Below are 25,439 nucleotides of genomic sequence, written 5' to 3'. Positions count from 1 at the left end.
AAGCAGCAGTGCTGGTAGCGCAGCTGGCACACGGCAGATAACCAGACACCAGAAGCGGTAAGGTCCTCATCAGCCAGTGCTCGTTTGCATGTTGGCAGGCAGCAGGCACCCTGCCTACAAAGGAGTTAGTGAGCTCTGCTCCTCTGATACTCCTGCTGAAGCCAAAGGGATGATCTTCAGCCCTGTTGGTGGCACTGTCCCACTGTCAGGGCGCAGGGAGCAGGACCACCTGCCTCGCACACTCACCTCTCCTCAGGCTCAGCTCAGCACTGGAATGTGTCACTTGACAGAGCTTGCAGGTTCAGGGAGTCTTTAATTCTGACATGGTGTTAAGTTTATTACAACCTGGTGAAATGAGTCACTACCAAAGCCATAGCTCTGCTTTCCTCCTTTCCCACGTGTTTTCATGAGGAAAGTGAGAAGCTGAACCTTTCAAATCACACTCTGTTTAAAAAACGTGCAGTGCTAGAGCAATACAATATATCCGCGATATGAAAGGATAAAGTTCTAGGATAACTGCTGCCTTCAGCTAGCAGTAACAAATCACAAGACCTTTAAAAGAAAGCGCAGTCTATTAAAAGTACTTTTGTGCTTGGGGGCCAGCAGACCAAGGTAATATCAAAAATCTAGGGCTTGCTACTGCAGAAGTACTGAAACCTCTTGAAATCTGAGTATCCCCAGGCCCTTTGACTTAGAAGGGAGCTGGAGAAGTTTAACCCTTTGTAGAAGCGCCTCAAGAATTTTCTGTCTTTGATGTGGGATAAGGCATCTATCTAATGAACTCAAAAAAATCCCAGCTAGGATAAATTTGCCACACCAGGATTACTACTTTTTATTATTTAGAATCAAATTTCATAAACAGTTTCCTCAGCCTCTTCTTGTAGGACATGCCTTCAGCTCTTCTGACATGCGAGGAGGCTGGGGCTCCTTTTGAGCACTTTCCATTCCCAGATTACGTGGGGGAAGGAGAAAGGCCAGAGAGAAATGCTCAGTGCTACTAGGAGGACTGGGGAGGCTGGATGTATTGTACTTAAGGGCATTGCTGAATTCCCGACCTTTAGCAATGGTGTTATTCCCATGCAAATCAGTTTCCTCACATTAGCTCAATCTCCACCAGCCAGGTCTCCTTCAGCTGTCAGAGCACAGCCTAGGACCCCAGGGATGCTCGCTGCCAGTTAGACCAATGCTGCTGTTTTCTCTACAAATATGCAAGTTACCTGACTACCCTGCTTTTCACACAGGCCAGGAAGAAAACAATTTAAAATTTAGACTGAAAAACACAGGCAGCAAATGAGCTGACAAGAGTGGCAAGATTAACCTTGTCCTGACATTAGTTTGCATCCCATGGCTGAAAGGCATTTCACCAGCAGCTTTTACAACCATCCCTGTTAAAGGTGATTCTTCTTGCTTCCAACTGTCTAAGCACACTGTTTGCTAAAAATTGTTTGTTTGTTTTTTTACTGTTTTATTTATTTATTTATTTTCTGGGAGGGAGGAGGGGTTGTTTTGTGTGTGTTTTTTGTTTGTTTGTTTTTGCTAATGACATTTATATATAGCATCCAGCAGGTATCCAGATAACTGAACTTATATAAAGGCTTTATGTAAAGTTATTTGCATATATTAGTAGGAATTGCAGAGTCTCTTAGAATTGTCAGCCATGCTATCTCTGGAGAGCTTTGAATTTTATTTAGAAGCTATCTAGTGAAAAAAAAAATGATTTAAGATTAATAGATTTAATAGATTCTGACACTTTTTTTTTCATTAGATCACCGATCTCAATCATTTAGAGTATGCCTGCACATGGGTCCACTGACCCCTGGGGGAGTAAGGGAGCCCCCCGTGTGACTAAAACCAGCAGAATCCTGACCCAAATCAGGCAAACAAGGCAGGTGTAGGCAATAGAAGAAGTGGGAGGATAAAGAATGGTGATGACTAAACAAGGAACCACCTTCTGAGTCGTCATGCAGAGCATGGGAGGTTTTAAAATAGAGCAAGAGGGGAAGGAAAAGAAACCTGACAGCTGGACACTGCTAGAAGGAAGCAAAGAGAAAGAAGTAGCATTTGAAGAGAAGTTGGAAGAGGTAAGGGTCATAACCAGAGGACATAACAAGCCTGAGCAGAAGCCTGATGTTATGCTCTCTTAGGCAGAACAAAAGTACAACAGCAACGCTTAGTGACAGGATAGGGAAGGACAGTTACGGGGACGGAGCAGAACAAAAGCAAACAGGTCTCACCGCGCCTTTGAAGAAAAATCAATTGGGAATTCAGAGCACAAGTTGTACTCTCTGTATGCTTTTGTATCTGTTAAGTTGCAGAGATCAGTCATGCAGCCCGGTGGGAGACACAGGGGAAGTTTAGCAGCTGTGCAGGAGATGAATGGAATGAGAAGGTGGACTGGTTAAATTAATCTAGCTACTAATTTTGTTCTCTTCAGAAGGAATAACAGAATGGAGACTCTACACCCAGAACCATGCAATCCAAAGCCAGCTTGTTAGTGTCTGTGCAAAATAATACAGGGTATGTTAAACACAAAACACAAAACTTAGCACGTCTTTTTAGGATTATGATTGTCTGCAATTTTTTTATTTTTTTATTTTTTTTTTCTCCTCCTAAGAACATAGGTGCATACAGAGTGTTTACAGAGTGGTTTTTTTGTTTGTTTGTTTGTTGTTTTTTTTTTTTTTTTTTTTTTTTTTTTTTTTTTTTTTTTCATTTAAGCTGTGGAACATCACCAACACGTTAGATTGCAACATCTTTTATAAATCTGGTATTATGCTCACACGGAGGAGTGCTCCTGGCAGTCCCCAGTGCTACTGTGTAGAAGTACAGGAGTAGTGTAGAGACAAATGCCGAAAGACTGGGAGTTGTACTTCATGGCTGCTTCATGAAGACACTCTATTATTATTATTATTATTATTATTATTATTATTATTATTATTATTATTATTATTAATACAATACCTGTATGCTGTGCATTTCAAACTCATGATGAAACACCTGCTAACACAAGTTTATGATATTTATGGTATAATTCAAGCAAATGTGACTGAATAATGAGGCTTAGCAGGCAGGACTGTGGGAGAGAATGCATCTCTCTTGCTGTATGGACTTGGCTTGGGGGTCATCTCTGGAGCCTGCTGCTCTCTTGCCAGCTTCACAACTTGTGCAACAAACCCTCCATCCCAAATTACGACCGGAACATGTGTATCGTGACCACCAGAGGGACCCTCTGCACTATGACGCCTTAACACCCCAAACTTACTTTACAGATTGATTTACAGCACGCCTGTACCACGGAACACTGCAGGACGTTACTTCCTACGTTTACCAAAAGATCCTTACCGGTAAATCCCGGTTTACAGCTACAGACGTAGCCCTCTGCCTCGTCGTAGCTGAAGTGGGAGGGCAGCGTGGGGATGCTGCCGTACCAGTGTGCCCACGAGCGCTCCACGCACTGTGCCTTGGCTGGGCACGGGTTGCTGCTGCACTCACTGATGTCGGTCTCACAGCGGGCACCAGTATAGCCTGGGAAGAACAATTGGAAGAAGGGGTTTAATTGTTGGCCTGCCAATTCATTCCTGACCTGAAAGTGTTATTGTGAGTATATGCTGCGATGCGCTTGGGTTCAGAGTCTGTCATGTGCTAAAAGTGCCTCTTGAAGCTCAGTAGCTGCATGTTGCTATGGCTGTTCTGTGTAAGCTAGCTGAGCTTTGCTGTGCTGTATGGACTTGGCTTCTTTTTAGGAAGTAACATTGACACCTGTGTGATTAATGGAGCGCTGTGCTGTGCTGCTCTCTGGTTGTGCAAAGCTTTCCTTGTCTTCTGCACCGGCTCCCAAAGATGGGAGTGCAGGGAGTTGGCCTTTGTAGTTCATTCACGTGCTGAAAGATTTGCAAAGTCTCTTGGAGAGATTAGTGCCTGTGTTCCCACTGGTGTGCGGGAGCACTTTCCCAAACCAAGCCTTGCTGGTAGAGGAAAACACCAAAACAAAACAAAAACAAACAAAACAAAACAACAACAACAAAAAAAAACACAGCCCAGTGTGTTTTCACCCCACGCTACAGGACATATGAGCATGCATCGGTGATATGAAGTACTTTGCCAATGTAATGCCTAGTTTGATTTTTATCTATGAACAGACAACTAATATTTTGCACTGAAAAGTATGTTTTCAAGACTGATTTAAATGTCCATTTAGTGAAGAGTAAAAGAAGGTCAGCCACAGCAGTGATGTGTGTACCATGTGGGTTGATGGATTACACATCAGACTGGGAGGTGGATCCCAGCTCCAGCTGAGTCTCCCATTTTGACTTGGTGATATTGGTCCTTGATCTGAAGAAGAAAGTCTATTTTTTTTTTTTTTTTTCTCCTAATTTCTGCTGTGTAGGAAACCAATCCTTAGCTGGGGAAAGTGAGCAATATACCCACAGTGCTCTGTCTCATAATGGGGAATGAAGCCCATCTAGCACCAAGGTCTTAGAGCATTTTTAAGGCCACACAATTTCAAGTTTTGCATCAGCAAATGATGATGACTTATCTATTACACAAGGAGAGAGGATGTTTATAGGAGAACTTGGAGCTTACCTGGCCAGCAGTGGCATGTGTAACTGTCAGCGCTGTCCTCGCAAGTGGCATTATTGTAGCAGGGTTGTGACCAACACAAGGGAATTAGGGTCTCGCAGTGCAGGCCCATAAATCCAGTACCAGTACAGTTGCAGCTGTACCTGCAACACAGAATAAAATATTCAGTCTAGCTGGAAGTCAGCAGACCTGAGCTTTGAACCCAAAGGGGCACAGACCTGCTGTGCTGCCTCAGCTAACAGCTCACACGGCAGAGTCCGGACCTGAGACGTCCTCCAGTGTTACAGGAGAAAACCCAGAAACCAGGAATGAAGGTCAAGCATTTTCCTGAAATAGGTGGCTTGGCCCAGGAGGGGACTGCTTGTGAATTCAAATAGGTTTTGACAGATCATTTTTTTCTAGAATTATTGACTTTTTTCTTCTTTTTTAATTTCAAAAATATTTCTGCCCTTTCCAATGCAATTTTTGTAGGCTTAATATTATTCACAAAATGAAAACGGGAGAGAAAGTGAGTTATCCCTTTCTTTTAAAAATGACCAAAAAATAAGATTGTAATTGATCCTACAATACCACTAAGTGATAATTTGTCTTTGTTGGAAAACACTGTTGTTGTTGGGTTTCAATACAGAGATGTCAATTACTCGTGCAGTTCCGATAGTTACAGTTCAGTACAGATAGCTTCCTTTTGACAGCAATGCTACTGCTATGGGTTTAGAAGTAAACAAACTACTGTATAAACACAAATATAAGAAATGCTGAACAAAGTGAAAGTAATCTCTATTGTCTGAACTTTTAAAAAATTACCTAATTATTATAAAATACATGTATCTTATGGCCTAAGTGTAGGAATTAAGGTCAACTTGTACATGTCATAAGCAAAGACAGACTTTTGTAAAACAACTGATAAATGCACATGCTCAGATGACCTTTTTAGTAATTATAAGAAACAAAAATATATTTAATTATTTTGCTTTATTTTATATTAAAATGATATACTGGCTGTTGCACAATTGAAATTGTGGGGGAATCTTGCCAAACAATATAAATGTTTAATGATGTGCAACTGGTTTTAGAAAAGGTCAAATCCTCCTTTGCAGCATTCCTGAAACCTCACTGGAAGAATTGGTTTGAATTTTGGGAGGGAACTTAGTTTGGTATTTGTATTTATAGCTTTAAATGCTAAACCTGTCCCCTTGAGCAATGCTGTGAAAGCTGGTGGCAAACACACAAGTCTTGATTGTACTGCATCGTTGGTCAGAAAAGAAAAAAACTTGTTTCAAGTCTACAATTCTCCCTTTAATACTCCTCCTGAAAAAAATACCATAAAATGGCTAGTTACCCTTCTGCTTTGAACTGCTTTGTTGTCCAACCCTTTTCATTGTGTAAAGAAGCTCCAGTAGTTCTGCAGATGTCCTGCAGTATTACAAGCCAATTAAAATTGCTCTTATGTGCACCTCTGCTTTAAAAAGCTCAGAGGAAGAGGACAGTGATTAAGCCTGGCCTGCATGAACACCACAGTTGCTCACCTCACATGCATATCCTCAAAAGCTTTGCAGGTTACTTGCTGGCTCTGCTGTGAACCAGTCTGGAGCAAGGTGACCTCCCTGTCCTGCTGTTGCGCTTTGGCTATGCTGGAGAACAGGAATTTTTTTGTCCTGATCAGTCATTCAGGGCTGCCACAAAGCAGCTCCACAAAGTTGGTGTCATGTCACCACACTGCTAGCGTTCCTAGAACAGGATTTCTTCCCCTCTTGTTCAAGGCAAGCCTGCCTTTTGCTGATGTGACTTTGGGGCTGATTCTGGGACATGAGTATCTTCAAAACAGATTTGCAAAAACTGGAAAGCAGACGATAGAGGACAAATCTTACACTGGAAAGGGTAGAGCCTCCATCAATAACACTTACTGACTTCTAGCTTTTTTTCTGTGATACAAAGTTGAGCTTACACACGTTTTCAGTTTCTAAAATCTCACGCTGAGCATGCAGAGTCGATGCTAGTGAGTGAACGCAAGAGCTCCGTCTACCAGGCTGCGCTTGGACCAATGCATAGAGCTTTTAACATCGGGTGGAGGAACTTTTCAGCCTCCCTACCTTCCCTGTGGTTACCCTGAGAGTTGCGGGTGGTTTGGAGGCAGGAGCTGCTGCGCGCTTCGCTGCGCTCCCGCTGCGCGCCCGCCTCCGACGCGCACCCGGGCGGACCGGGACGGCCCCGGTCGGAGCGGGAGGGACCCGGGCCGGCCCCGGACTCACCCTGCGGCTCGGTCGTGGCAGCGCCCCCCGTGCCGGCAGGGCAGGCTGGCGCACTCGTCCACGTCGTGCTGGCAGAGGTGGCCCTGGAAGCCCGGAGCGCAAGAGCAGGAGAAGGCGCCCGGGGCATCGCGACAGGTCGCGCCGTTCAGGCAGGGCTGCGACAGGCACTCGTCGATCTCCAGCTCGCAGTTCTTACCTGCGGAGGCAAAGAAAGCAGGCAAGCCCCGCACTTAGCGAGGTGCTTGCTGTTAAGGCTTGGGAGGCTTCACCAAAGAGCTCGGGTGTTATTCATGACAGTAGGTACAACAACTTTTTTGTCAGCTTGACCACTGGAGCAGAATGAACTAGCTTTCAGATCACTCAAACTGTGCCACCATCGTATTTATATAATACAGACGTGATTAGTAATTTAATGACCTCAGAAGAGCCCATTTAAAGCTGCACAGTTAATTGAATCCATTGGGAAGCTGTCGGTTTCCCTCTCTTTTGCTGCTTAGTTGTGTCTGTTTGTTTAAAGATTTAGCAATGTGTAACTAAACCAGTCTACGATGCTGTGCTCGCAACAGGTCAGACTCTCAAAGCTGCTCTTCAGAGGTAACTGATGAAGCTCCATCCGTTCTAATGGTACTTCTCAGGTATGCTTGATAGTTGGCAAGTTACGTACACAGTCCCTTTTCTTGTCTCTAATCCAGTCTAGGAGACTCTAAAAAAGATTTCATTATACCTAGCAGCTCCTGCTCTGATTATTCCAGGGTACTGTATATTTAATTATTTCTTACTTTGGGTAAGAAACAGTGATTTATTAAAAAAGAAAATATCTGCCAAATCAACTTGTTTTACCAGCTAAGGTATCAGCCACAAAACAGGCTGGCAAATTTTAATTTAGAAGCCACTTTTAAGCAGATTTCACTGTCTTGGTTTGGCTAACCAAAGCAGCAATAGGACTGTAAGAAGTTTTCAGGGACATTTCTTACTTGAGAGAGAATCTGCAGCAGAAGAAGATTTTGCAGGTATTTTTTATTTTATCTTTATTTTTAGGTGAAATTTGCAGTCCAAGATGGCACAGGCTTTCAAAAGATGGGAATGGCCACATTGTAATTATTGGTATTATCTCAGTAGTCTGTTTAGGAGCTCACCTGTAATTCTTTATGCTGCTTATCCAGCTCCGTCCTGCTGTGAAATTCGTGCCTTCTAAGAGCATTTTTTCAGAAAACACTAACTTTTTTTAGACATTACTAATATCTAGCACTGTTCCTTGATCACTAATTTATTTTGACCCTTTTGAATGTAGCACCCTTGTTAAAAATAATAAAAAAGAATAAAAATCCATAATCCATATTATTTGAAGATGTTAGCTCATAACTTTAATTGTATTTAATCTTAAATCTCATTAAAATACATGCACTTTTTCATCTTTCTAGTAGTTATGAAACATTATTACTGTGAACTTAGAGAATATATTCTTACAGCTTCCTCTGCATATAAAACATTCAGTGGGTAAAGTCACTGGTCCTGGGCTTCTGGCTTGTGGATCTGGCTAGCCATGGCTTTCAGTGGGAGCCTGTGTGAGATCCCAGCACAGGAATGATCCCTTATAGCTTTATGGTAATGTACATTACATCCAGACATAGTGAGCAGTCCCTCTGTGGTCATTGCCCTGTGAATTCACTGTAATTGTAAACAATGTGTTTGCAGAAGTATGTCTAGTGACCGTAAATCTGCCAGAGCTTGTTAACAGCTTACTGTGAATACTAAAAATCATGTGACAAAACAAGCCCTGCTCAACTGATCCTCAGTTCAACCAAATTTAAGACTACAGGCCTGAGAACAGCCTGATGATTAACATGAGACCATAGCGTTGTTTTGGTTCACGTCTTTAATCTATCAAGCCCAGTAACCTGCCTTCGGCAATGCTGCCTCAGAAGAAAACTTCTCTCTTTATAATGCATCTAGCCAATGTGATATGCCATGCAAACAGGGGGAATTCCTCCCTAGCCTTTAGTGAGTCTGCTGTCAGATTTTCTTAGATGTGAGGAAGCAAGATGAAAAGATTAGATCTGTATTTGCACCTCAGCCTAACATTCTGTCATGAATATGCTGTATGCCAAATATCATATGCCAGAAAGGGGGGGTAAGGCGCCACCAAGCCCTTCCGCTGTTACTGCGTGGGGCTAAGCCATTATGAGCAGAGGCATTCCCTCCTTGTGCAGGCAGTTTCAGCATAAACCAAGCCCCAAGAGTGCATTGAGTTGAAAGACTGAGAAGGGATATTTGTAACTTCTTTGGTTTCTTTGAAGAACTAAGATTATTATTACCTTTACCACTTGCTTTTCAAATAAGTCCTATTGAGCACTTGTGCACAGCACTGCAGGAAGCAGCAGACAATCACTGTTGGCTGGACAGTGCCATTTGCTACTGGTGCAACACTACCACGAGCTCGCTGGGAAGGGAAGCGTGTACTTGAGGTACCTCACCCCATGGTAGAGGCTGCAGTGCCTCTGTGGGGAGGGCAAGGGGACTCCCTCATCCTTTCTCTGAGTACAGACCTGTATTGACCCACTTCGGTGCTTCACTGAGGAGGCACAGGAGTGCTGCTGATGAAAGAAGGGAGGAGGAGCACAGGCAGGGCACCAGGGCAGGGACTGCTGGGGCAGGGACTGCTGCCCCACTTCTGGGCAGGCAGATGGTGTGAGGTGGAGGCAGAAGCACGAAGAGGCTGAGTGGAAAGGCAGGCATGAGGACAGCAGCAGTAATGCTTTGATTCAGCAGCAGCTTTTGCCACTTGGTGATTTTGATAGAGCTTTGGCATAGCACCTATTTTGAATTTCAATACAACAATTTATACCTATGACTAGTTCATGGAATAGACATTTCTGTGCTTGGTAGTTTGACATCTGGGTACCTGAAGTCTGTGGGATTTTTCATCTTAGTGCCTAAGACTTATGATGTATCTACTCTAAATGGCATCTACGGTACTGATAAGGATTCTGTGTGAGAACTAAGATTCATCAGGTAATAATTTCCTTATATTGTACAGAATTCATCACAGTTACATCATAGTAAAAGGTATTGCACAAAGAATGGATCTCGCCCACTGTACCTATTTCATCTGATGCTGAAATGATTTTCCCTGTGTAAAAGGCCTGCTGTTGTCTTGGAGTCAGACTGGTTTTAGGAACTGCCCCTTGCCCCTGGTAGTTCCTACTAAGCTGTTCTCTGGCAGTGGAGGACTGGCTTCAGCTGAGCCCAGCAAGGTAATTATCGTACCTAGCTGTGGGTAGCTAACAGGCTGTGGCACTAGGCCCTGCTGGGGTGAATTAAAAGCAAGTGCAATTAGGCCAATGGAAGAAAAAAATGCATTTGATTAAGGTAGCCAGCAAAACTTCGGTGAGGCAGTTGAGCTTCATTATTTAACAGCTGCGTGACACATGTCTTGTAAATAATTTCACACATGCAGAGCATTATCATAGAAACTGCAAATTTCATGCTAAATTTTCCAGTCTTTGGCTCTCAGTGCGTTCTAACCTCTTCCATTTGTGTAAGAATTATGTGTGACATTTCTCAGCTATTTTGAGAAGTACTGCAGCATACCAATCATACAAAATAGCAGTCATAGCCCATGAAACAAGTAGCAACTGCAGCCAGTAACTCAAGCATTTGGTTAACATTACTGCTGCAGATTTACTGTGCATTCTCTACCTCCATATCAGGAGATGTAACCTTTTTAACATCTTAGGGAAATGAGATGAGGCTGGATGACTTCCCACAGTAATTCATGGTGTCAGGCCAGGATAATAATGGTTGGCAAGATCCCCCGACAGAGTAAATGAGGATTTTTATTACCAGTGGGGACACCTCAGGGCTTTCATCCAGTAATCCCCCTGGCTTGTGCATTTAGCACAACTCACAGCAAGGTGCAGAAAACAACAAAAAAGAATGCTTCTGATAAATCATTTGGTTAAGTAGCCTTTAAAAGCTGGTGTTTTACTGCTGAAGGAACAGCCAGCTACTCCTTTACAGAATTATGATGATTAGTCTCTACTGCTGGGAGCAGTATCAGAGCTGTACATTAAAGCTCTGCAGCCCCTTCTGCTTTGTTTTAGGCTTCTTTTCCTTCATTGGCTCCTTCATTTCTTAACTCTGCTTGTGCTGAGTGCAGAGCACTCCGAGTGTTGCTGCTTATTTTTTGGTGAGACCAAACAGCATCTGCCTGGAAAACAGCAGAACTGCATGATAAAAGCAGGGTGACTCCAGCAGGGTGAGCTCCCTCCAGCAGTTTGTGTTGATCTAAATCTTCATTTCTCTTTGTCTGGGCTTTATTATTTTATTATGTTTTCTCCCTCTGCCTCTAAGGTGTATATTCTGTCTTTCAAGCTGAGTTTGTGAGCTACAGATCCAGGCCTGGACCTTACTGACAGCGCAGGTTAAACAAATACAGTTTCCTGAATACCACAGGAGGTCTGGGCTGAGTCTGATCATTGCAGAGTAGCCATGCTGCTTGTTAATAGGCTTTTCCTTCCTTCTGCTCTTCAGCTTTCCCCGGGTTGTGTAGTTTTCCCCTCGCTTGGCCCGGGCTCGGACACCCGCTGCTAGCAGCGGGGTGGCAGGAAGGTAACAAGCTTCCTTCAAACAACATTCCCCCTGCTCATGAGGGACGCTAACTGAGGGCTGGCTTCCAACAAGAGCTGCGTCAGACACTGGAAAGCTGCTTTTTACCTCTGACTTCCCCTCCTGCATGGGGATTTTGGGATGGAGCTGTAAACCACATCTCTTATTCATTTGAATCACTTGAAGCAATAGCTGTTATTTTTTTCCCTTCTTGTGCTGTAAGATGCTTTTTTCTTTGCTTACCTGACTGGCAATCTATCACTAAAATGTATCCCCTTTTCTCTTTTTAATGATTCAATGTGCTCTCTCTTTCTGTCCTGTCCCTGAATACAGCTTTGAAATTTGAAGGGAACTGTCTCCTACAGCCATTATATGTTCTCCAGTAGAGAAAGTAGACAAGGTATGGGTGTGATTTTTCTTTAAAATGGGTCCAGATGAAATGGAAATTTATCAAAACATGGGTAGTTTTGGAACCTGATAGTACTTTTCCTACTATATAACTTAGGTAATGTTCTAGTTCCACGTGAATCCTCTATTTCTGGTTGGACAGAGGAAAGGAAGCCAACAAGGTTAGTCAAAGTTAAGTTTACACAGGCTAAGCAGTGAGTTCAGAATATGCATGGCCTGTGGGCAGGGGGAGGATGGCTTTTGCAGATGCAGTGGCATGTTTTTGATTTTATCGTTTCTGCTTGGAAAGCTAAAAACTTGGCTGTAAAATGTCTTTTTTTTTTTTTTTTTTTTTTTTTTTTTTTTTTTTCCTGTCAGCAGGATACATTTTTTTCCTTAGTCCTTGTTGTCTTACCCTTTCCTGGTTCTGAAAATGTTTCTTTTGTGGCTTTTATACTACACTTACTCATTTTTTTTTTTTTTGTATCAGAGTTTATAGTTTGCATTGATACTAAACCTTCCAATTCAACTGGAAGGCCAGTATATGGTGAAGTACAATGCTGTCAACTTTGAACTGCTAAAAACCTGCAGAATAAGAATTGAGCGTAAGGATATTTTCTCTTGATGATATGAACAGTTTATCTCCATTCTTGACAAATGTACATGTATGTTCTTCTAGAACGTCCAGCTGTAATTTCTAATATTTTATGAAATAACCAACCTATGTGGCTATTATGAAATAACCAGCCTACATGCCCTACAGAGGGAGAGACACTCTTTTGAATGCCTGGAAACCACTGGAATATTGGTCTTTTGTTTCCCAGAAAAGAAGCCAGGAATGAGTTTTGGAAAGTATTCTTTTTGCCACAGCAAAAGAAATTTAACTGTGGCCTCAGCCAGACTGAATCATGGAGTGGATCAGAAAAATAATAAAAGGGAAAAAAAACAGTTATATTATATGACATCAGTAGGGTATACAGCTTAGAAAAATTTGCAGAATTAAACCAGAAAGGCATAGCCATCCTGAGAATTGGTGTTGAGGAAAAGTGATAGATTAATTTTTTTGGTCTTGAGGTTCGATAAAGTAGAGGAGGAGAAAGAGGCCTATTAGCGAGTGTACATAAAGGAAAACATTTGAATAGGGTGTTTTGAAAATTTCTGAACAAGATGCTTTTGCTCAGAAAAGGGAAAAAATGAAAGAAAAGTGTTTTAAAGGAAAAGACTCCTGCAAATCAATTGTCTAGATTTAAGAGTACTCTTTGTAGTGATTAGCAAATCAACCAAGTCAAAGTAGATCTAATTTTTATCACTGCCAAACATAGGTTTTGTCTGTCAGCTAAAAACTATGTATAGCACTCTGAGGACATGTGTTCTGAGAATATTTTGTTTAAAGGAAAGTTAACCTGGACCTGTGACACAACTTGATGTTCATGAAACTGCTCTGTAGTTTCTGGAAAATAAGAGATTTCTTCAGTCTTTCTCCATCTAGTATCACAAGTTGCAGGTGATAAGATAGGTGATAAGAAAACCCATAATATACCAACAGCTGCAGAGACTGAAGGCAATGTGGTAATACAGGTATGACTAAATAGGTGTGTGTGGTGGTAGATCTTAGAACACAAGTATGGCAATTCTCCATGATACAAAGATTGTTTAAAATGGCACTCACCTGTATACCCAAGTGGGCAGATGCAATCGTACTTTCCTATCTGGTTGAGACACGTTGCCCCATTCAGGCATGGATCTGACACACATTCATTCACTTCCAGGTCACAGTGCTTGCCTTGATAGCCTGGGACGCAGTAGCAGGAGTATTCATCGACCCCATCCCTGCACACAGCTCCGTTGTGGCATGGTTCAGAAATGCATTCATCAAAATCCGTTTCACAGAGCATACCTGTGTAACCTGCGCTACAAAGGCAGGTGGGCCCAGCCAGGCCATTTTGGCAGGTGCCTCCATGTTCACAGGGGTTTGTGTCACACACGCTGATGGCTCTTTCACAAGTAGACCCATTATACCCAGTGGGGCACTCACAAGTGAAGCTGAGGTTTCCAGGAGAGCTTAAACAGGTAGCATTTTGAAGACAAGGGTTTGAGGAGCAAGGGTCAGAGGTTTTATTGCAGAGTTCCTCCATAGTGTCCTGTGGTACATCTGCACAATGGCAAGTGTCCTCCCTGTGACCAGCAGCGCACGTAGAGTTCTTTTGGCAGAAATTTGACAGGCACCTGGAATCGTTTCTCATGCAAAGTGACTCTAGGAAGGAAACAAAAAAGATCCTGAGGACTTCTACCACATTTGGAGTAAACCAGAGTCAAATAGGTGCAATTATTACCACATTGTTTCAAATTTAATAGCTCCAATTGCTGGATTTTGAGAAGAAAACAGGGCCAGTAAATGTGCAGCACATATTGGTAGACTAATAAATGTAAAGTGAAAACAGTTCTGGAAATATGAGCAGAATTCTCACCTCTTCCAGCAGCCATGGCTCTAGTGCCAGGACTTGGAATACATTATTTAACACTAACAACGATATTGTTGCAACAATATTTGTGACTGTCAACAGAGATGACCAGCAACATGGAATGCATTTACATATGTTTAAAACAGGTGGTGTTGGTTTTGTTTTGTGTTTTTGTTTGTTTGTTTTACTAGAATGAGGAACTGAACAACATTTTTCAGTACAATACCATTTTGGATTCTTTTGTAGTGAAAGTTTTTTTTTGTATTGGAGTTCAACAAAGCTAAATGACTTGGGTATGCTTTAGTCTCTCATGACTGACTCAAACCATTATACACTTTGAGTTGGTTTTGACTTCCCAGTTATAAATACTACTAATTTGACATCTGTATAGCACTTCCACCATATCTCAGGTATCTCCCAGATACCTAAGATTCAAAATAGTACTCTGAGAGCCTTTCAGCCTCTGAGGCTGGAATGACATGGTGGACATAGCATAAATATTTAGTGGACATGGTATAAATATCTCCCTTATCCACCAGGAGCTGAGCTCCTGGCATCAATTAAACACAACTTATAGTTGCTGCTGCTGTAAAGACTAACAGGTAATAACAATAGCTATTTTCTCACTTCCCAATCAAGGAAGAGTGAGCTGCTACCAACATTGTTCATGAAACACAACTGAGAAACACTAATAGAGTGAGAGCAGTGAAGGGCGTTCTTTCCAGTAAAATAAAAGAATTTTGCTATGAAAATGTGTAATTGTTTTAATCCTGATTAATTGTCTCCGTAACAAAATGAATGTCCACGTTTGGCTAAGCAGGTATACCACCTTTAACTGAGTGCTAGTTATACCGAATAATAGTGAGGATGGCTAATGCTGAATGGTTGAGGTGGGTTTGCTGACCTGGGCTGAATACTCTGCAATCACAGCTTCACTGGTTTGGTATGGGCCAACGGAAATGGTGTTAATCATCAGTCTGCATCCTGCAACACTTAGGAATCTCGTTACTTGGGGATATGCTGACTCCAGGCTGTGGAGAGGGTAAGACCCAAATGGAACTTTTGCAATCCACATTTTTATTGGGACTGTCCAACTTCACAGAGCTTTCTTTTCAGTCTGTCTACTTAAAATTAATTAAAATTGCATGTTTGAAGATATGTTGCAAATTTGAAGAAATTAACTGTGATTAATTTGCAGCATTATCTAACTATTATACTACGTAAACTGCAAGAGGTAAGGTCAACCACTGAAGTATTTCTTAAGTAGGACTACTGTGACTTGAGAAGCAATTCAGTTAATTACTACTGCTTTTCCAGAGATGATATGCATGCAATATCTCAATTTGTTGTAATTACTGTATATGAGAGAAAATGAAGAATTTGCCAGTTTGCAGTTTTGGTAACAACATATTAGCTTTGAGCAGAGATTACAAATCTGCATACTTCACTGAGATGTTAACAGTGGATGAAAACTGAGGGAAGAGAAAAGGAAGCCCTAAAAGCACAATCAGTAGTGAAAGCAATCAATTTGTCTCCAAGGTGACACTGCAATGGGAAAAATGTAGAAAGGTAAACCTGTTCTGTATTTTTTTAACAAGCATTTTAAGTTGAACATCTCTGGCTTTTATAAAAACAAGTTTCTTATGCAGAAATTGCCAACAGACAATACAATATAACCAGTATTCCTCAGGGATGTTTTTGTCTGATTTGTACATAAAGCTTACAGCAAAGAAATACAATTTTTGGAGTTTTATCTTCATTCTCATGTTGTTGTTGTTTTTTGGTTTTTATTATTATTATTATTATGTATATAGTTATTGATGAATACGAGGATTCTGATGGGCTTAGCAGAGATGTAATCACTGCTGAGTTTTAGCTTCTTGTGATTTAAAAACTAGGACCAAGAGATTTTGTTAGGGGTAATAAGATTCAGCACAACTACACCTTAAAGAGGTGATCATCAAAGGGTAATTTATCAAACTGTGGTTATCAAATGGTATGCAGTTTACCAGTGCACCCCATGATTTTTTGACAGAAGTCATATTTCTAAATCATATAAGTGCTTCAGAAAATCCTTGGAGTCTTCATAGTTAGAGGATCCATTTTTCCACTTACTTTCCCACCTATGTTAAACAAGTTATTTGCAGTACGTCTCTTCCTCCCCTGTCACCATTCAGCTTTCCTGCAGCTCTGGAGCCATGTGGAAGGATGGAATTGGAAACCTAATGCCATTGGGAGCTGCATGGAAACAGCAGAGGAAGATCAGAGCATGTGGGAGCTGAACACACCCATGCTATAGGATGTGATGTGGCAGTGTGATCGTGTCTGATGAAAAGGCTGGCTCAGTTTGAGATAATGATTAAATAATATTTTCTACTACATTTACAGAAAGAGTTATATGGGAAATAAGTGTTTTGAGGTATTTGGAAGCTTTATTTTTGGTAATGTTGCACAAGGATAATCTGGAAAGGCCTTGTGTAGTAGCTCTGGTAGGCAGGGGAGTCATTTTCATGCTTACCCACTCAGGATCACTACAGCAGTGACTTGTTCTGACAGATTCTTAAAACTTATATGTAACATCAGAAAAATAGAAACAAAATGCTGATCACTTTGATTTACACTGACTGACACTTGAGGTAATTATCTGTCTCTTTATAAACATTGATACATTAATTACTAGAGGAATTTGTGCCAAGCATTTTACCCCATGGTTAAGTCCTTTTCATGCAGTTGAGATATTTGGCAGGAAAATTCCTTGCAGTAAAGCTTGCCATCTACTGGAAAATCGTCAGTATTGCCAAAAACGTCAGTATTCTCTGTCTTTTACAAGAGCTGGCACTACTAAACGTAAGAAATGCTGAGAGACAGTAATTATTTTTCCTCATACACAAGATTAAGTTAAAGTGCTGCTGTTCATTACAAAATCTTGATTATTCATATACTAATTGGTAATTAAAAAAAAAAACAACATGATTTTGCTGTGGTACAGACATCTCAGTGGTCAGAAACTGCTGCAATGAAGCAATACAATATGGTTTGGGAGGCTGGAAATAAACGAAAATATAACAGGGCAAAATTAAATTAGTGGGAAAGGAAACAGGGTGGGAGTTCTGAACAAGCGGAGACAATTTGGAACAGATCTTCTGAATCCTCTCAAAGAAACCAGTGTTCTTCAGTTATGCAGGTAATGTTGACGAGCCTGATCTCAAATCTTTCCTGAGAACGTGAAGTGTTGTTTTTTTTTTTTTTTTCTAGATTCTGTTTGAATCAGAGTTAGAGCATTCCTGTGTGCTTTTCAAAATATATAATATTAAATTGATAAAATAAAAAGTAAATTGCCAGTTCCCCTGTTCTGAGAATCTGATTTGCAATCTTAGCCATTCAAAGTCCACAGACAAAACCTATCAAGCTGTGTTGGGTTGTTTTTGGCAGAAATTTCTTTCAGTAAAAATTTATTCTTTCTGTCTGTGGCTCTTCACACAAGTTGGTGAAATATTTTAATCAGCAACAGAATTTAAAATCAAATTTCCATCACTGCTAATCATGTTGTTATGAACTTGAGTTCACTTGAATGTGGTCCTGCCTGCGCTTTGCTAATCACCTCATCATGCCTGGAGGCTCCTTGTAATTCGCAATGCTATTCTTCAAATGTGTCTTTTTTCCCCGAAGGAGGACTCTTAGCTTTACAGAGGTTCTCAACACTAACAGCTTCAGGGTCTTTTTACATATGCTGCAGATTTTTCCTTCTTAACGGAGGCAGTCAATTTTCTAGGGAGAAAAACGAACAAACAAGAATACTAGTAGGAGATAGCTATCTTCTTGATGCCCATAGTCATCAACAATGATGAGTTTACAGTGCTTTGGGGAGTAGTTTTTTATTTTTTTTAACAGCTATTACTTCAAAGTTTTGAACTAAATTTTGAATTAAAATGAGGAAGCCATACCAGCTAAAACAGATGAAGTAAATCACAGCAAAATATGACTTTTTGTTTGAAACACATACATTTTGGAAAGGAATGGGTACTGGGAAACCATCTGTGATCCAGCAGAGGGAAACTAAGGCCAGATACTGTCTTCTAACACCTAAACATTGTTAAAGACATGAATATTAAGGTATTATAGGTCTGCAGTTCTTTTTTTTTTTTTTTTTTTTTTTTTTAAAAAAAGTTATAAAACCAAAACAACAACAGAAAAGCAACCTAGGGAATGTGTGTTGAGTTAGGGTGTTTTTTTTTTTTTTTGTCATTGTTTGTTTTTCGTTCTTAGTTTCCCAAAATACCTTATACTATTGATACCTTGGTTGTGGTCACTGAGAGAGAGAAATTTTTCTTGGGACAAACAAAGCAACAGTTGCTTTCCTTAGTGTTGTTATTTCAGTGTCTCCCATTGACGCAACAACAGCATATAGCATTTGTTCACAATGGAGGGTTTACCTTGTGATCAAATAAACTGAATAAAGAAATCATTGGATAACTTGAGGGTAGTGAGGGCTTAGGTAGTCTGATGTCTTGAGTGAGAAATAAGAATCTTTGATGCTTACATTTTTTTCTTATTTAAAATTTGTCCCTGAAATTTTAAAACAAGTGTGTGAATGTGTTACTGAAATATCAAGCTCTGCAGTTTTAGTGAGATCTTGAAATAATTAGCATTTAACTGGAAATATTCAAATATATCCCAAGGCATTTAGTGCTGCATTGAAGAGCACATAGCTTTGGTATAACTAGGCATATCTTGTTTTCTCTGCAGTGCATCGTGACATGGAAAATATAGTTCATCACTATGACAATAACTTCCTTGCGAAGACAACCTTAGAAAGTTGTGGGTGTGCATATATATCCAATCTTATATATCTTGAAGAACTAGATAAGCGATGAGTACAGCTGCATAATCTCCAGTGACAGAGATGGGATCGGATACTTTTGCCATGAACTGAAAGGCAGAAATGCCATTCATGGATCAGCATTTGGCAGAGGGGGAAGGACAGAAAAACATGCCATGCTGGATAAAATGGAGTCAGGTAAGGGGCTCTCTGAGCCCTCAAAATAGCTTTTCCATTAAGATTGTCTGAGAATAGATCACTTTTTTTTTTTTTTTTTTCTCCCACAGTTCTGATTTCCAGACTGAAAGCTCAAACTTCCTTAACATCGCACTAACACTATTTCATCCCTACTCAGTCCATCACCAAATATGTTTGTCTACTGTCCTAATTACTTAATGTAATGAGCAGCCTGTAGATACTGTGGTATTATTTCTCCTTTACAAACTTCACCTGGGATGGAAGTGCCTGACCTACTCTGTCCACAGCTGGAATTACTACTCCGTCTGCTCAGTGAGGAGGTGTACCTTGGGAAGGTATGAGCAAACTTCTGACAAACTAACAAGAGTTTGTCATTGGGGCTGCAAATCCTGTGGTCATAAAGGGTTAATCTCGAATTCCTAACTTCAGTTGTGTGTCCAAAATGTCCTAGCATGTTGTTATAGAAACCACTTTCAGGCTTTAAATCTTGAATCACGAATATTACCATAGTAACCGCCGTTACACACAGGCACAAAAGAAAAAAGGCGGTTACACAAAATATTCCATTACTATTGAGAAAGACAGTTTTCTTTTCAAATACATTTGTATCAGCAAAAGCAAAGTAAATTAACAACATACCTGAGGCAGAAGTATTATATTAGCATAAGAATAACGACTGAATAGCATTAAAATTGTTGAATGTTGTTTAGGAAACACTTTAAGATCAAAGCTATTTGTCATTCAAATTACAGAACTGGTTATTAAATCAGTGTCTCCCTGTCGTCCTTCTCCTCTCATTTCTGCAAGCTCACACTAACTTGGTGCTGCTCTGCAAGAATGAAGGATGCTACTGCTTGCTGTCATTTTCCTTTGCTGTCTTTTTATCTCTGTGCCATCCCAGCCTTCTCCTATGAGCACTTCAGCAGCAGTCCTTACAGCCACACCTACTGACTATGCCAAGCACAGCAACAATTTGACAGGCTTTCCTACAAAACAGCAGTGTGGAGGCTACCCAGTGAGCCGCAGTGAGGTGTGCTAGTTCAAAGGCGCTTGCTTGGCACTCTTTCCAGTTGGTGCAAGTGATAAAAAGAGAGGAGTGAGTGCAGCTCATTAGCTCGTGGGTTGTGTTGTCAGCAGTGGGCAAATGAAGCAAACATCTCCAAAATGAGGTAAATGTTTTCTTCTCACAGTCCCCGCTCACTTTTATCCTTTGCTTCAGCGCACTAAATACTTTCTGGCTCTCACTTTATTTTGTATCATACTGCAGTGTCTATGCTGGGAACAGAAGGAAAATCAGGCCCGTGAGCTCATCAGGCATCCTGCAGACTGACTTTGGAAGATTTTTGGTCCAATTGGCCATCAAGGCATGGTACTACTAGCAAAGCCATAGTCAAGGGCAAGAACACTGGTTTCTTATACAAATAAATGAGTTCATCCACTATTTTCTTTTACCTTTACACCTAGTATACCACTGCAGTTTAATTTGATAGTGCATAGCCATCATTGTGCTTTTACTGTGTGCAGAGATTTTAGTTTATATAAGACAAAAGTCCAGAAGGTAGCTGTTACCAGTTGCAATAAGTGGCATAAACATTTATTAGAAACTGAACCTGTTTCTGCTATGCAATCCCTGCTACTGTATCCACTCTATTGGAATATAACATTCCTCTTTTATAGTTTCATGGTATGTTCTTATCTTCTAAGTCTGGACAGGAGTAAAGACAGGAGTGTAATGATGATCATTTTCAGTTGTATTAATGCAGCAGAATTTATTCTTAATGCTACACAGCAGGATTCATCTACACAGGGACATAGGAGATCAATGGGCAGGTGACCAACAGCTGCAATATGTGGTGGCGGGAATCTGGGGGACAGCTTCAAATCAGCTTTTCTATCAGTTCTTCAGAGGCAAAGAACATGGATAATCAATTATGCTAAGAATCTAAAACAATTTTAATTAGGTATTAAGAGTTCAGTCAATGCCTTTCTTGCCTGCACTGCTTCTAGATCTTCAGTAAAACTAGGGACATCTTCGACATGCAACTCAGGACACAGAGCCATGTGTGTAAAGGTCTCATCTGTGAGAGAAAATGTTTTGTAGAAAAAAGATGTAAATACTAGGTGATTTATTTAGGGCTGTGAATATTGTCAGAATCATCTCTTCAGAATGTTATCGTGTATTGCCTACCACTAGCAAGTTTTTTTGGCACACCTTGTTAGGATGGGTGGGTTTGGAATTCTTTTGTGAAAGGTGTTGCTCCTGCCTTGCTCTCAAGAGTTAAAAGATGGGAGCATCACGCCTTTTAAATTTAGTGGAAGCACAGTCTGGCATTTCCAAACCTGTCGTGTGAATCCAGGGATAGGTGCATGTGGTGCTGAGGAACTGGAAAAATGAGAGCAGTGCTTGCAGCTAGATGGGTACCACCTGCATTCACAGTTTTGATAAAAAGGAGGGGGAAAACACACACCTTGGAAGCAAGCACATAGCAAACTAACAAGAGAAATGGTGCCAGAGCCCAGAGGGGCTGCAGAAAGATGAAAACATGGTCTCGCTTCTCTGCATCAACAAAGAGATTTTCTGAAACATGGGGAGTAACAGCATAAACTGTCAGTTTGTGAATTTGGGTGAAATCCAGTTATTCCTGGTTCTATCTGAATTCCAAATAATGCAAACTGGGAAGTGAAGGAGCTGTTGCCAAGAGGCCTGATCTCGCCTTGAGAGACAGCAGGCCTCACAGCTCCTCTGGTGTCCAGAAGCGGTTTGTGGCTCCGGCTGCTGCTGGGCTCCTGGCTCCTGCTGCTGGGGGCTCAGCTGGGTGGCCTTCTTAATATTGTCTCTTAATATTGTTCTTAATATGAGAAGGCATACACTAGCACATAAAGGTACATAGCTGCAAATGTTTGTAACACCCATTCAGGTGTGATTTCTTTTTCCAAGTCAAAATTGGATACGCTTAAAGGCCTCCGCATTAGAAATGCATCAAAATCTGTAATGTAGGGCAAGAATTTCTCCTCAGGTGAGGGATATTTTCACATCCACTTTGTTAGTCACAGATTCGGTCAGGTGCACAAACAAGTATATGTTGACAGCCAGGTTTTGATGACTTCCAGTTCAACGTTGTCTGCATGAGCACTTGTTTTTATAGCATCTGGATAACCAGAGGATGCCATTGAGGCATATTGTGTCAGACATGCCGTGTCCTTTCTGCACAGCCAAACCTCTAGCAACAAAACGTACATTTAGAAAATGATGTTTTTTAACATATACTAGAACAGGGGCGAAAACCATGACAAAGTGCATAAGGGTTTTATAGATCTATTTCGTCCTCCAGCTGGCTTGCTGTGCTTGCTTTGAAGTCTGTAAAGAAGCAAATGTTTTAAAGTTTCTAAGTGCAGAGCTGTGTACTGATATGTGCAGATGTGGGGATTGCCTCCAGTAGGTTCTCAGTAACACAGCTGGGGACTAAACTTTGCTGAAGTCAACAAAATGCAGCAGAACAACAAGATCAGCTCCAACTTTTGACTAGCGTCGCACTGATGACACAGCCACCGGAGCGCATGTTGTCCCTCCAGGCTTGCTGGATGTGTAGTCCTTTTCTCACACAATTTCAGTTTCATGCAATGTAACAGCACTCTTGTATCAAAATCATGATGCTGCTTCTCTAGTCTCTCTAGACTTTAAAAAACAATCAGCCCTGTGGCAGATTAGCATTATTTTGCTGGATACACAGAGTGCAGTGATTTAAATGCTATATGAGTCAGAAGAAAGCCTCAGTGCAGCTACAATGCACAGAGTACGGAGGAATCAGTCTTCTGCAGAGTAGTAACCTTCGTAGGGGAGTTCACATCGTAGCCCTTTCTGTTATTTACTAAATCATTTTGTGTAGAAATCAGTTATGATTTCTTCCTTACATGAGCTAATCATGAATTAGGATTTAGAAACTGCTTGAGGAAAGTTGCAGCTCCTGTATTTCAGGACAGGCTAGAGTTGAATGGGGAGACTGGCGCAACCAAAAACTCCACCTGCTGAGCTCTGATGCTTACAGCTGCTACCAGTGAGGCCAAAACCATCACCTTGAGATTGGTGGAGAATTATAATATGGTCGTGATCTGTACCAGTTGCTCTTACTGACCTCCCACAGGTAAAAATCAGTCATAGACCTGAGAGAAGGATGCGGCAGTGTGGGGTTTTCCAGTAGGAGAGAGTGCTACAGTTTCAGGTAAGAGTGAAGCTCCACCATGGTCACTGCTACAAGGTGACCTCTGGGGTAGCTTCCCTCACCTCCAAGAGTAGTAGATGGTATATTTATATTGTGGCCTCCTAAAAATATTCTAACTTGAAACAGATGAAAGATTTAGTTCATGGCTTTACATGAGGAGAGAATGTCTTATTTCTAGAGTAAGTTCAGAAACAGATCCTAAGAAGACTCTAAGCCACATGAAATTAAATTTCAGACTAGTCTTAGTCTGCAGACCATCATGATTTCCTGTCCTCTTTTTTCAAGAACTGTTTGCTCATTAATGCCAAACCATATTTTGACCCCCAACACACTGTATAACCTTCAGGGCTGTCATTCCAGCTTTCCCTAACAGCCACCACCTTTTCCTTGCCCATAGTACAGTCCTAGAGAGGACTGGCCAAACTCTTGCTTGATGACACCCTAGGACTCAATTGCACCTGATTGCAATGCAGTGTAATCAAATGAAACAAAAAGCTGAGAGAAAAAATAAAATTAATATCGTTTTCTGTCATAGGAGGACTTGTCTTGAACTGAGTTTGAGGGATGACAGAAACTCTTTTTCCACAGAGAGATACTTGTGAACTTCTGAAGGCTGCTAGGAAAATTCAAAAAACTGTTGGGGAGTGTCCAGAGGAGGGCTACAAAGATGGTGAAGGGCCTAGAGGGGAACACGTATGAGGACTGGCTGAGGTCACTGGGCTGTTCAGCCTCGAAAGGAGGAGGCTGAGGTCTTTATGCCTGGTTGTAAACTTCAGTATCGTGATGTATCATCTCTAGAAGTGCCAGACCATTTAGCAGTACAGCCATAGCCAAAGCTGTTTTCCAAGGCAGCTGATTTCTTTACAGCACTAATATCTCTCTATTCTAACTCAAAGCACCAGGAACCTGTCCTCACAGAGAAGTGGGATGTCAGACTGGCCTTTTATCCTGAAGTTTCCTCGAGGTGACAGATCACAAGCTCGTCTTTGGTTTTGTGTGGTTGCCCACAGCTCGAGTGCAGGATGTTTTCTGCAACTTGTTGCCTGTCAGGCCCAGAGCACATTCCCTCCCTGGGCATCTGGCTGCCAGGGCTCAGGGCTGACGCTCACAGGAGTCACCCAGCCCACAGGAACAGCAAGAATGGGAACTGAAAATCCCCTCTGCCATTAGGGTTTTCTCTGAAACCTTTGTGAGGTGTTTATTGTAGAGGTGCAGAAAAACAAGATTCACCAGTGTCAGGGAGCCCGGGAGCCTTCTGTGGGGAACAGTAAGGAATAATTCCTCTCTCATTAGAGGAATATCACTAAAAGGCAAATTGTTTCAATAAGCATAATGAGGGTGTGTGTTTTAGCATAAAAAACTCCTGCCACCAGGGCATTAAATACCTGTTATAAATGAATAATACCCAGCAAGGCCTCATCAAAATTAGAGCAGCAAGGATTTTGCCAGTAAAAGGATATAAAATTTTAAACCTTGACTAAACACTATATAGTAGCAATCAGTATAGTGCTGTCATTTTTTGGGGGGAGTTTTTACTTTCTCTGTTCATAATCTCCTTTAATTCCTCTATTTTATTTATGTAAGCGACAGATCTGACTCCTCTCTTTCCTTTCCCAATTCCCTTTCTTACCGCAGATCTTTTCCAGGCATTCCTCTTCTCTTCCTCTGAGACCTGAGCCAAAGCAAACTGGGGTTTGCCTGGCAGCAGTGGGAAGTTACAGGAACGTGGTGGAAGTGACTGCAGTAGCTGTAGCCCCAAGACACAGGGTCACCAGGCACCAGTCTGGCAGCATAACCCAGATGCTTCCAGAGCTGTGCTGAAATGCTCACACAGTGACAGGGGAGCCTTGTGTCACACAAATACTCTCACAGGACGCAGGGAGAAAGAATACTGTATTTTGGGTGCAGAGCCCTT

General features: G+C 41.4%; 1 protein-coding gene and 1 long non-coding RNA gene across 2 annotated transcripts in view; one reads left to right on the top strand and one right to left on the bottom strand.

The window, feature by feature from the left end:
• Positions 1–19,621, top strand: part of LOC116491815 — a 47,033-nt gene extending 27,412 nt beyond the window's left edge. The window contains exons 3-4 of the long non-coding RNA XR_004253530.1: positions 19,034–19,304; positions 19,394–19,621. This is a non-coding gene — a long non-coding RNA (uncharacterized LOC116491815). The remainder of the gene's footprint in view (positions 1–19,033; positions 19,305–19,393) is intronic.
• Positions 1–25,439, bottom strand: part of CRB1 (crumbs cell polarity complex component 1) — a 98,146-nt gene that overhangs the window by 54,952 nt on the left and 17,755 nt on the right. Inside the window, exons 2-5 of the mRNA XM_032192135.1 lie at positions 13,495–14,079; positions 6,831–7,026; positions 4,585–4,724; positions 3,343–3,525 (exon numbers count right to left, since the gene is read on the bottom strand). Coding sequence (XP_032048026.1) covers positions 3,343–3,525; positions 4,585–4,724; positions 6,831–7,026; positions 13,495–14,079 — 1,104 coding nt within the window. The remainder of the gene's footprint in view (positions 1–3,342; positions 3,526–4,584; positions 4,725–6,830; positions 7,027–13,494; positions 14,080–25,439) is intronic.

Source organism: Aythya fuligula, chromosome 8 (genome assembly GCF_009819795.1).
Source record: "Aythya fuligula isolate bAytFul2 chromosome 8, bAytFul2.pri, whole genome shotgun sequence".
Taxonomy (NCBI): Eukaryota; Metazoa; Chordata; class Aves; order Anseriformes; family Anatidae; genus Aythya; species Aythya fuligula.
Note: the sequence above shows the minus strand (reverse complement) of the source record. Positions and strands in the feature narration are given on the sequence as shown.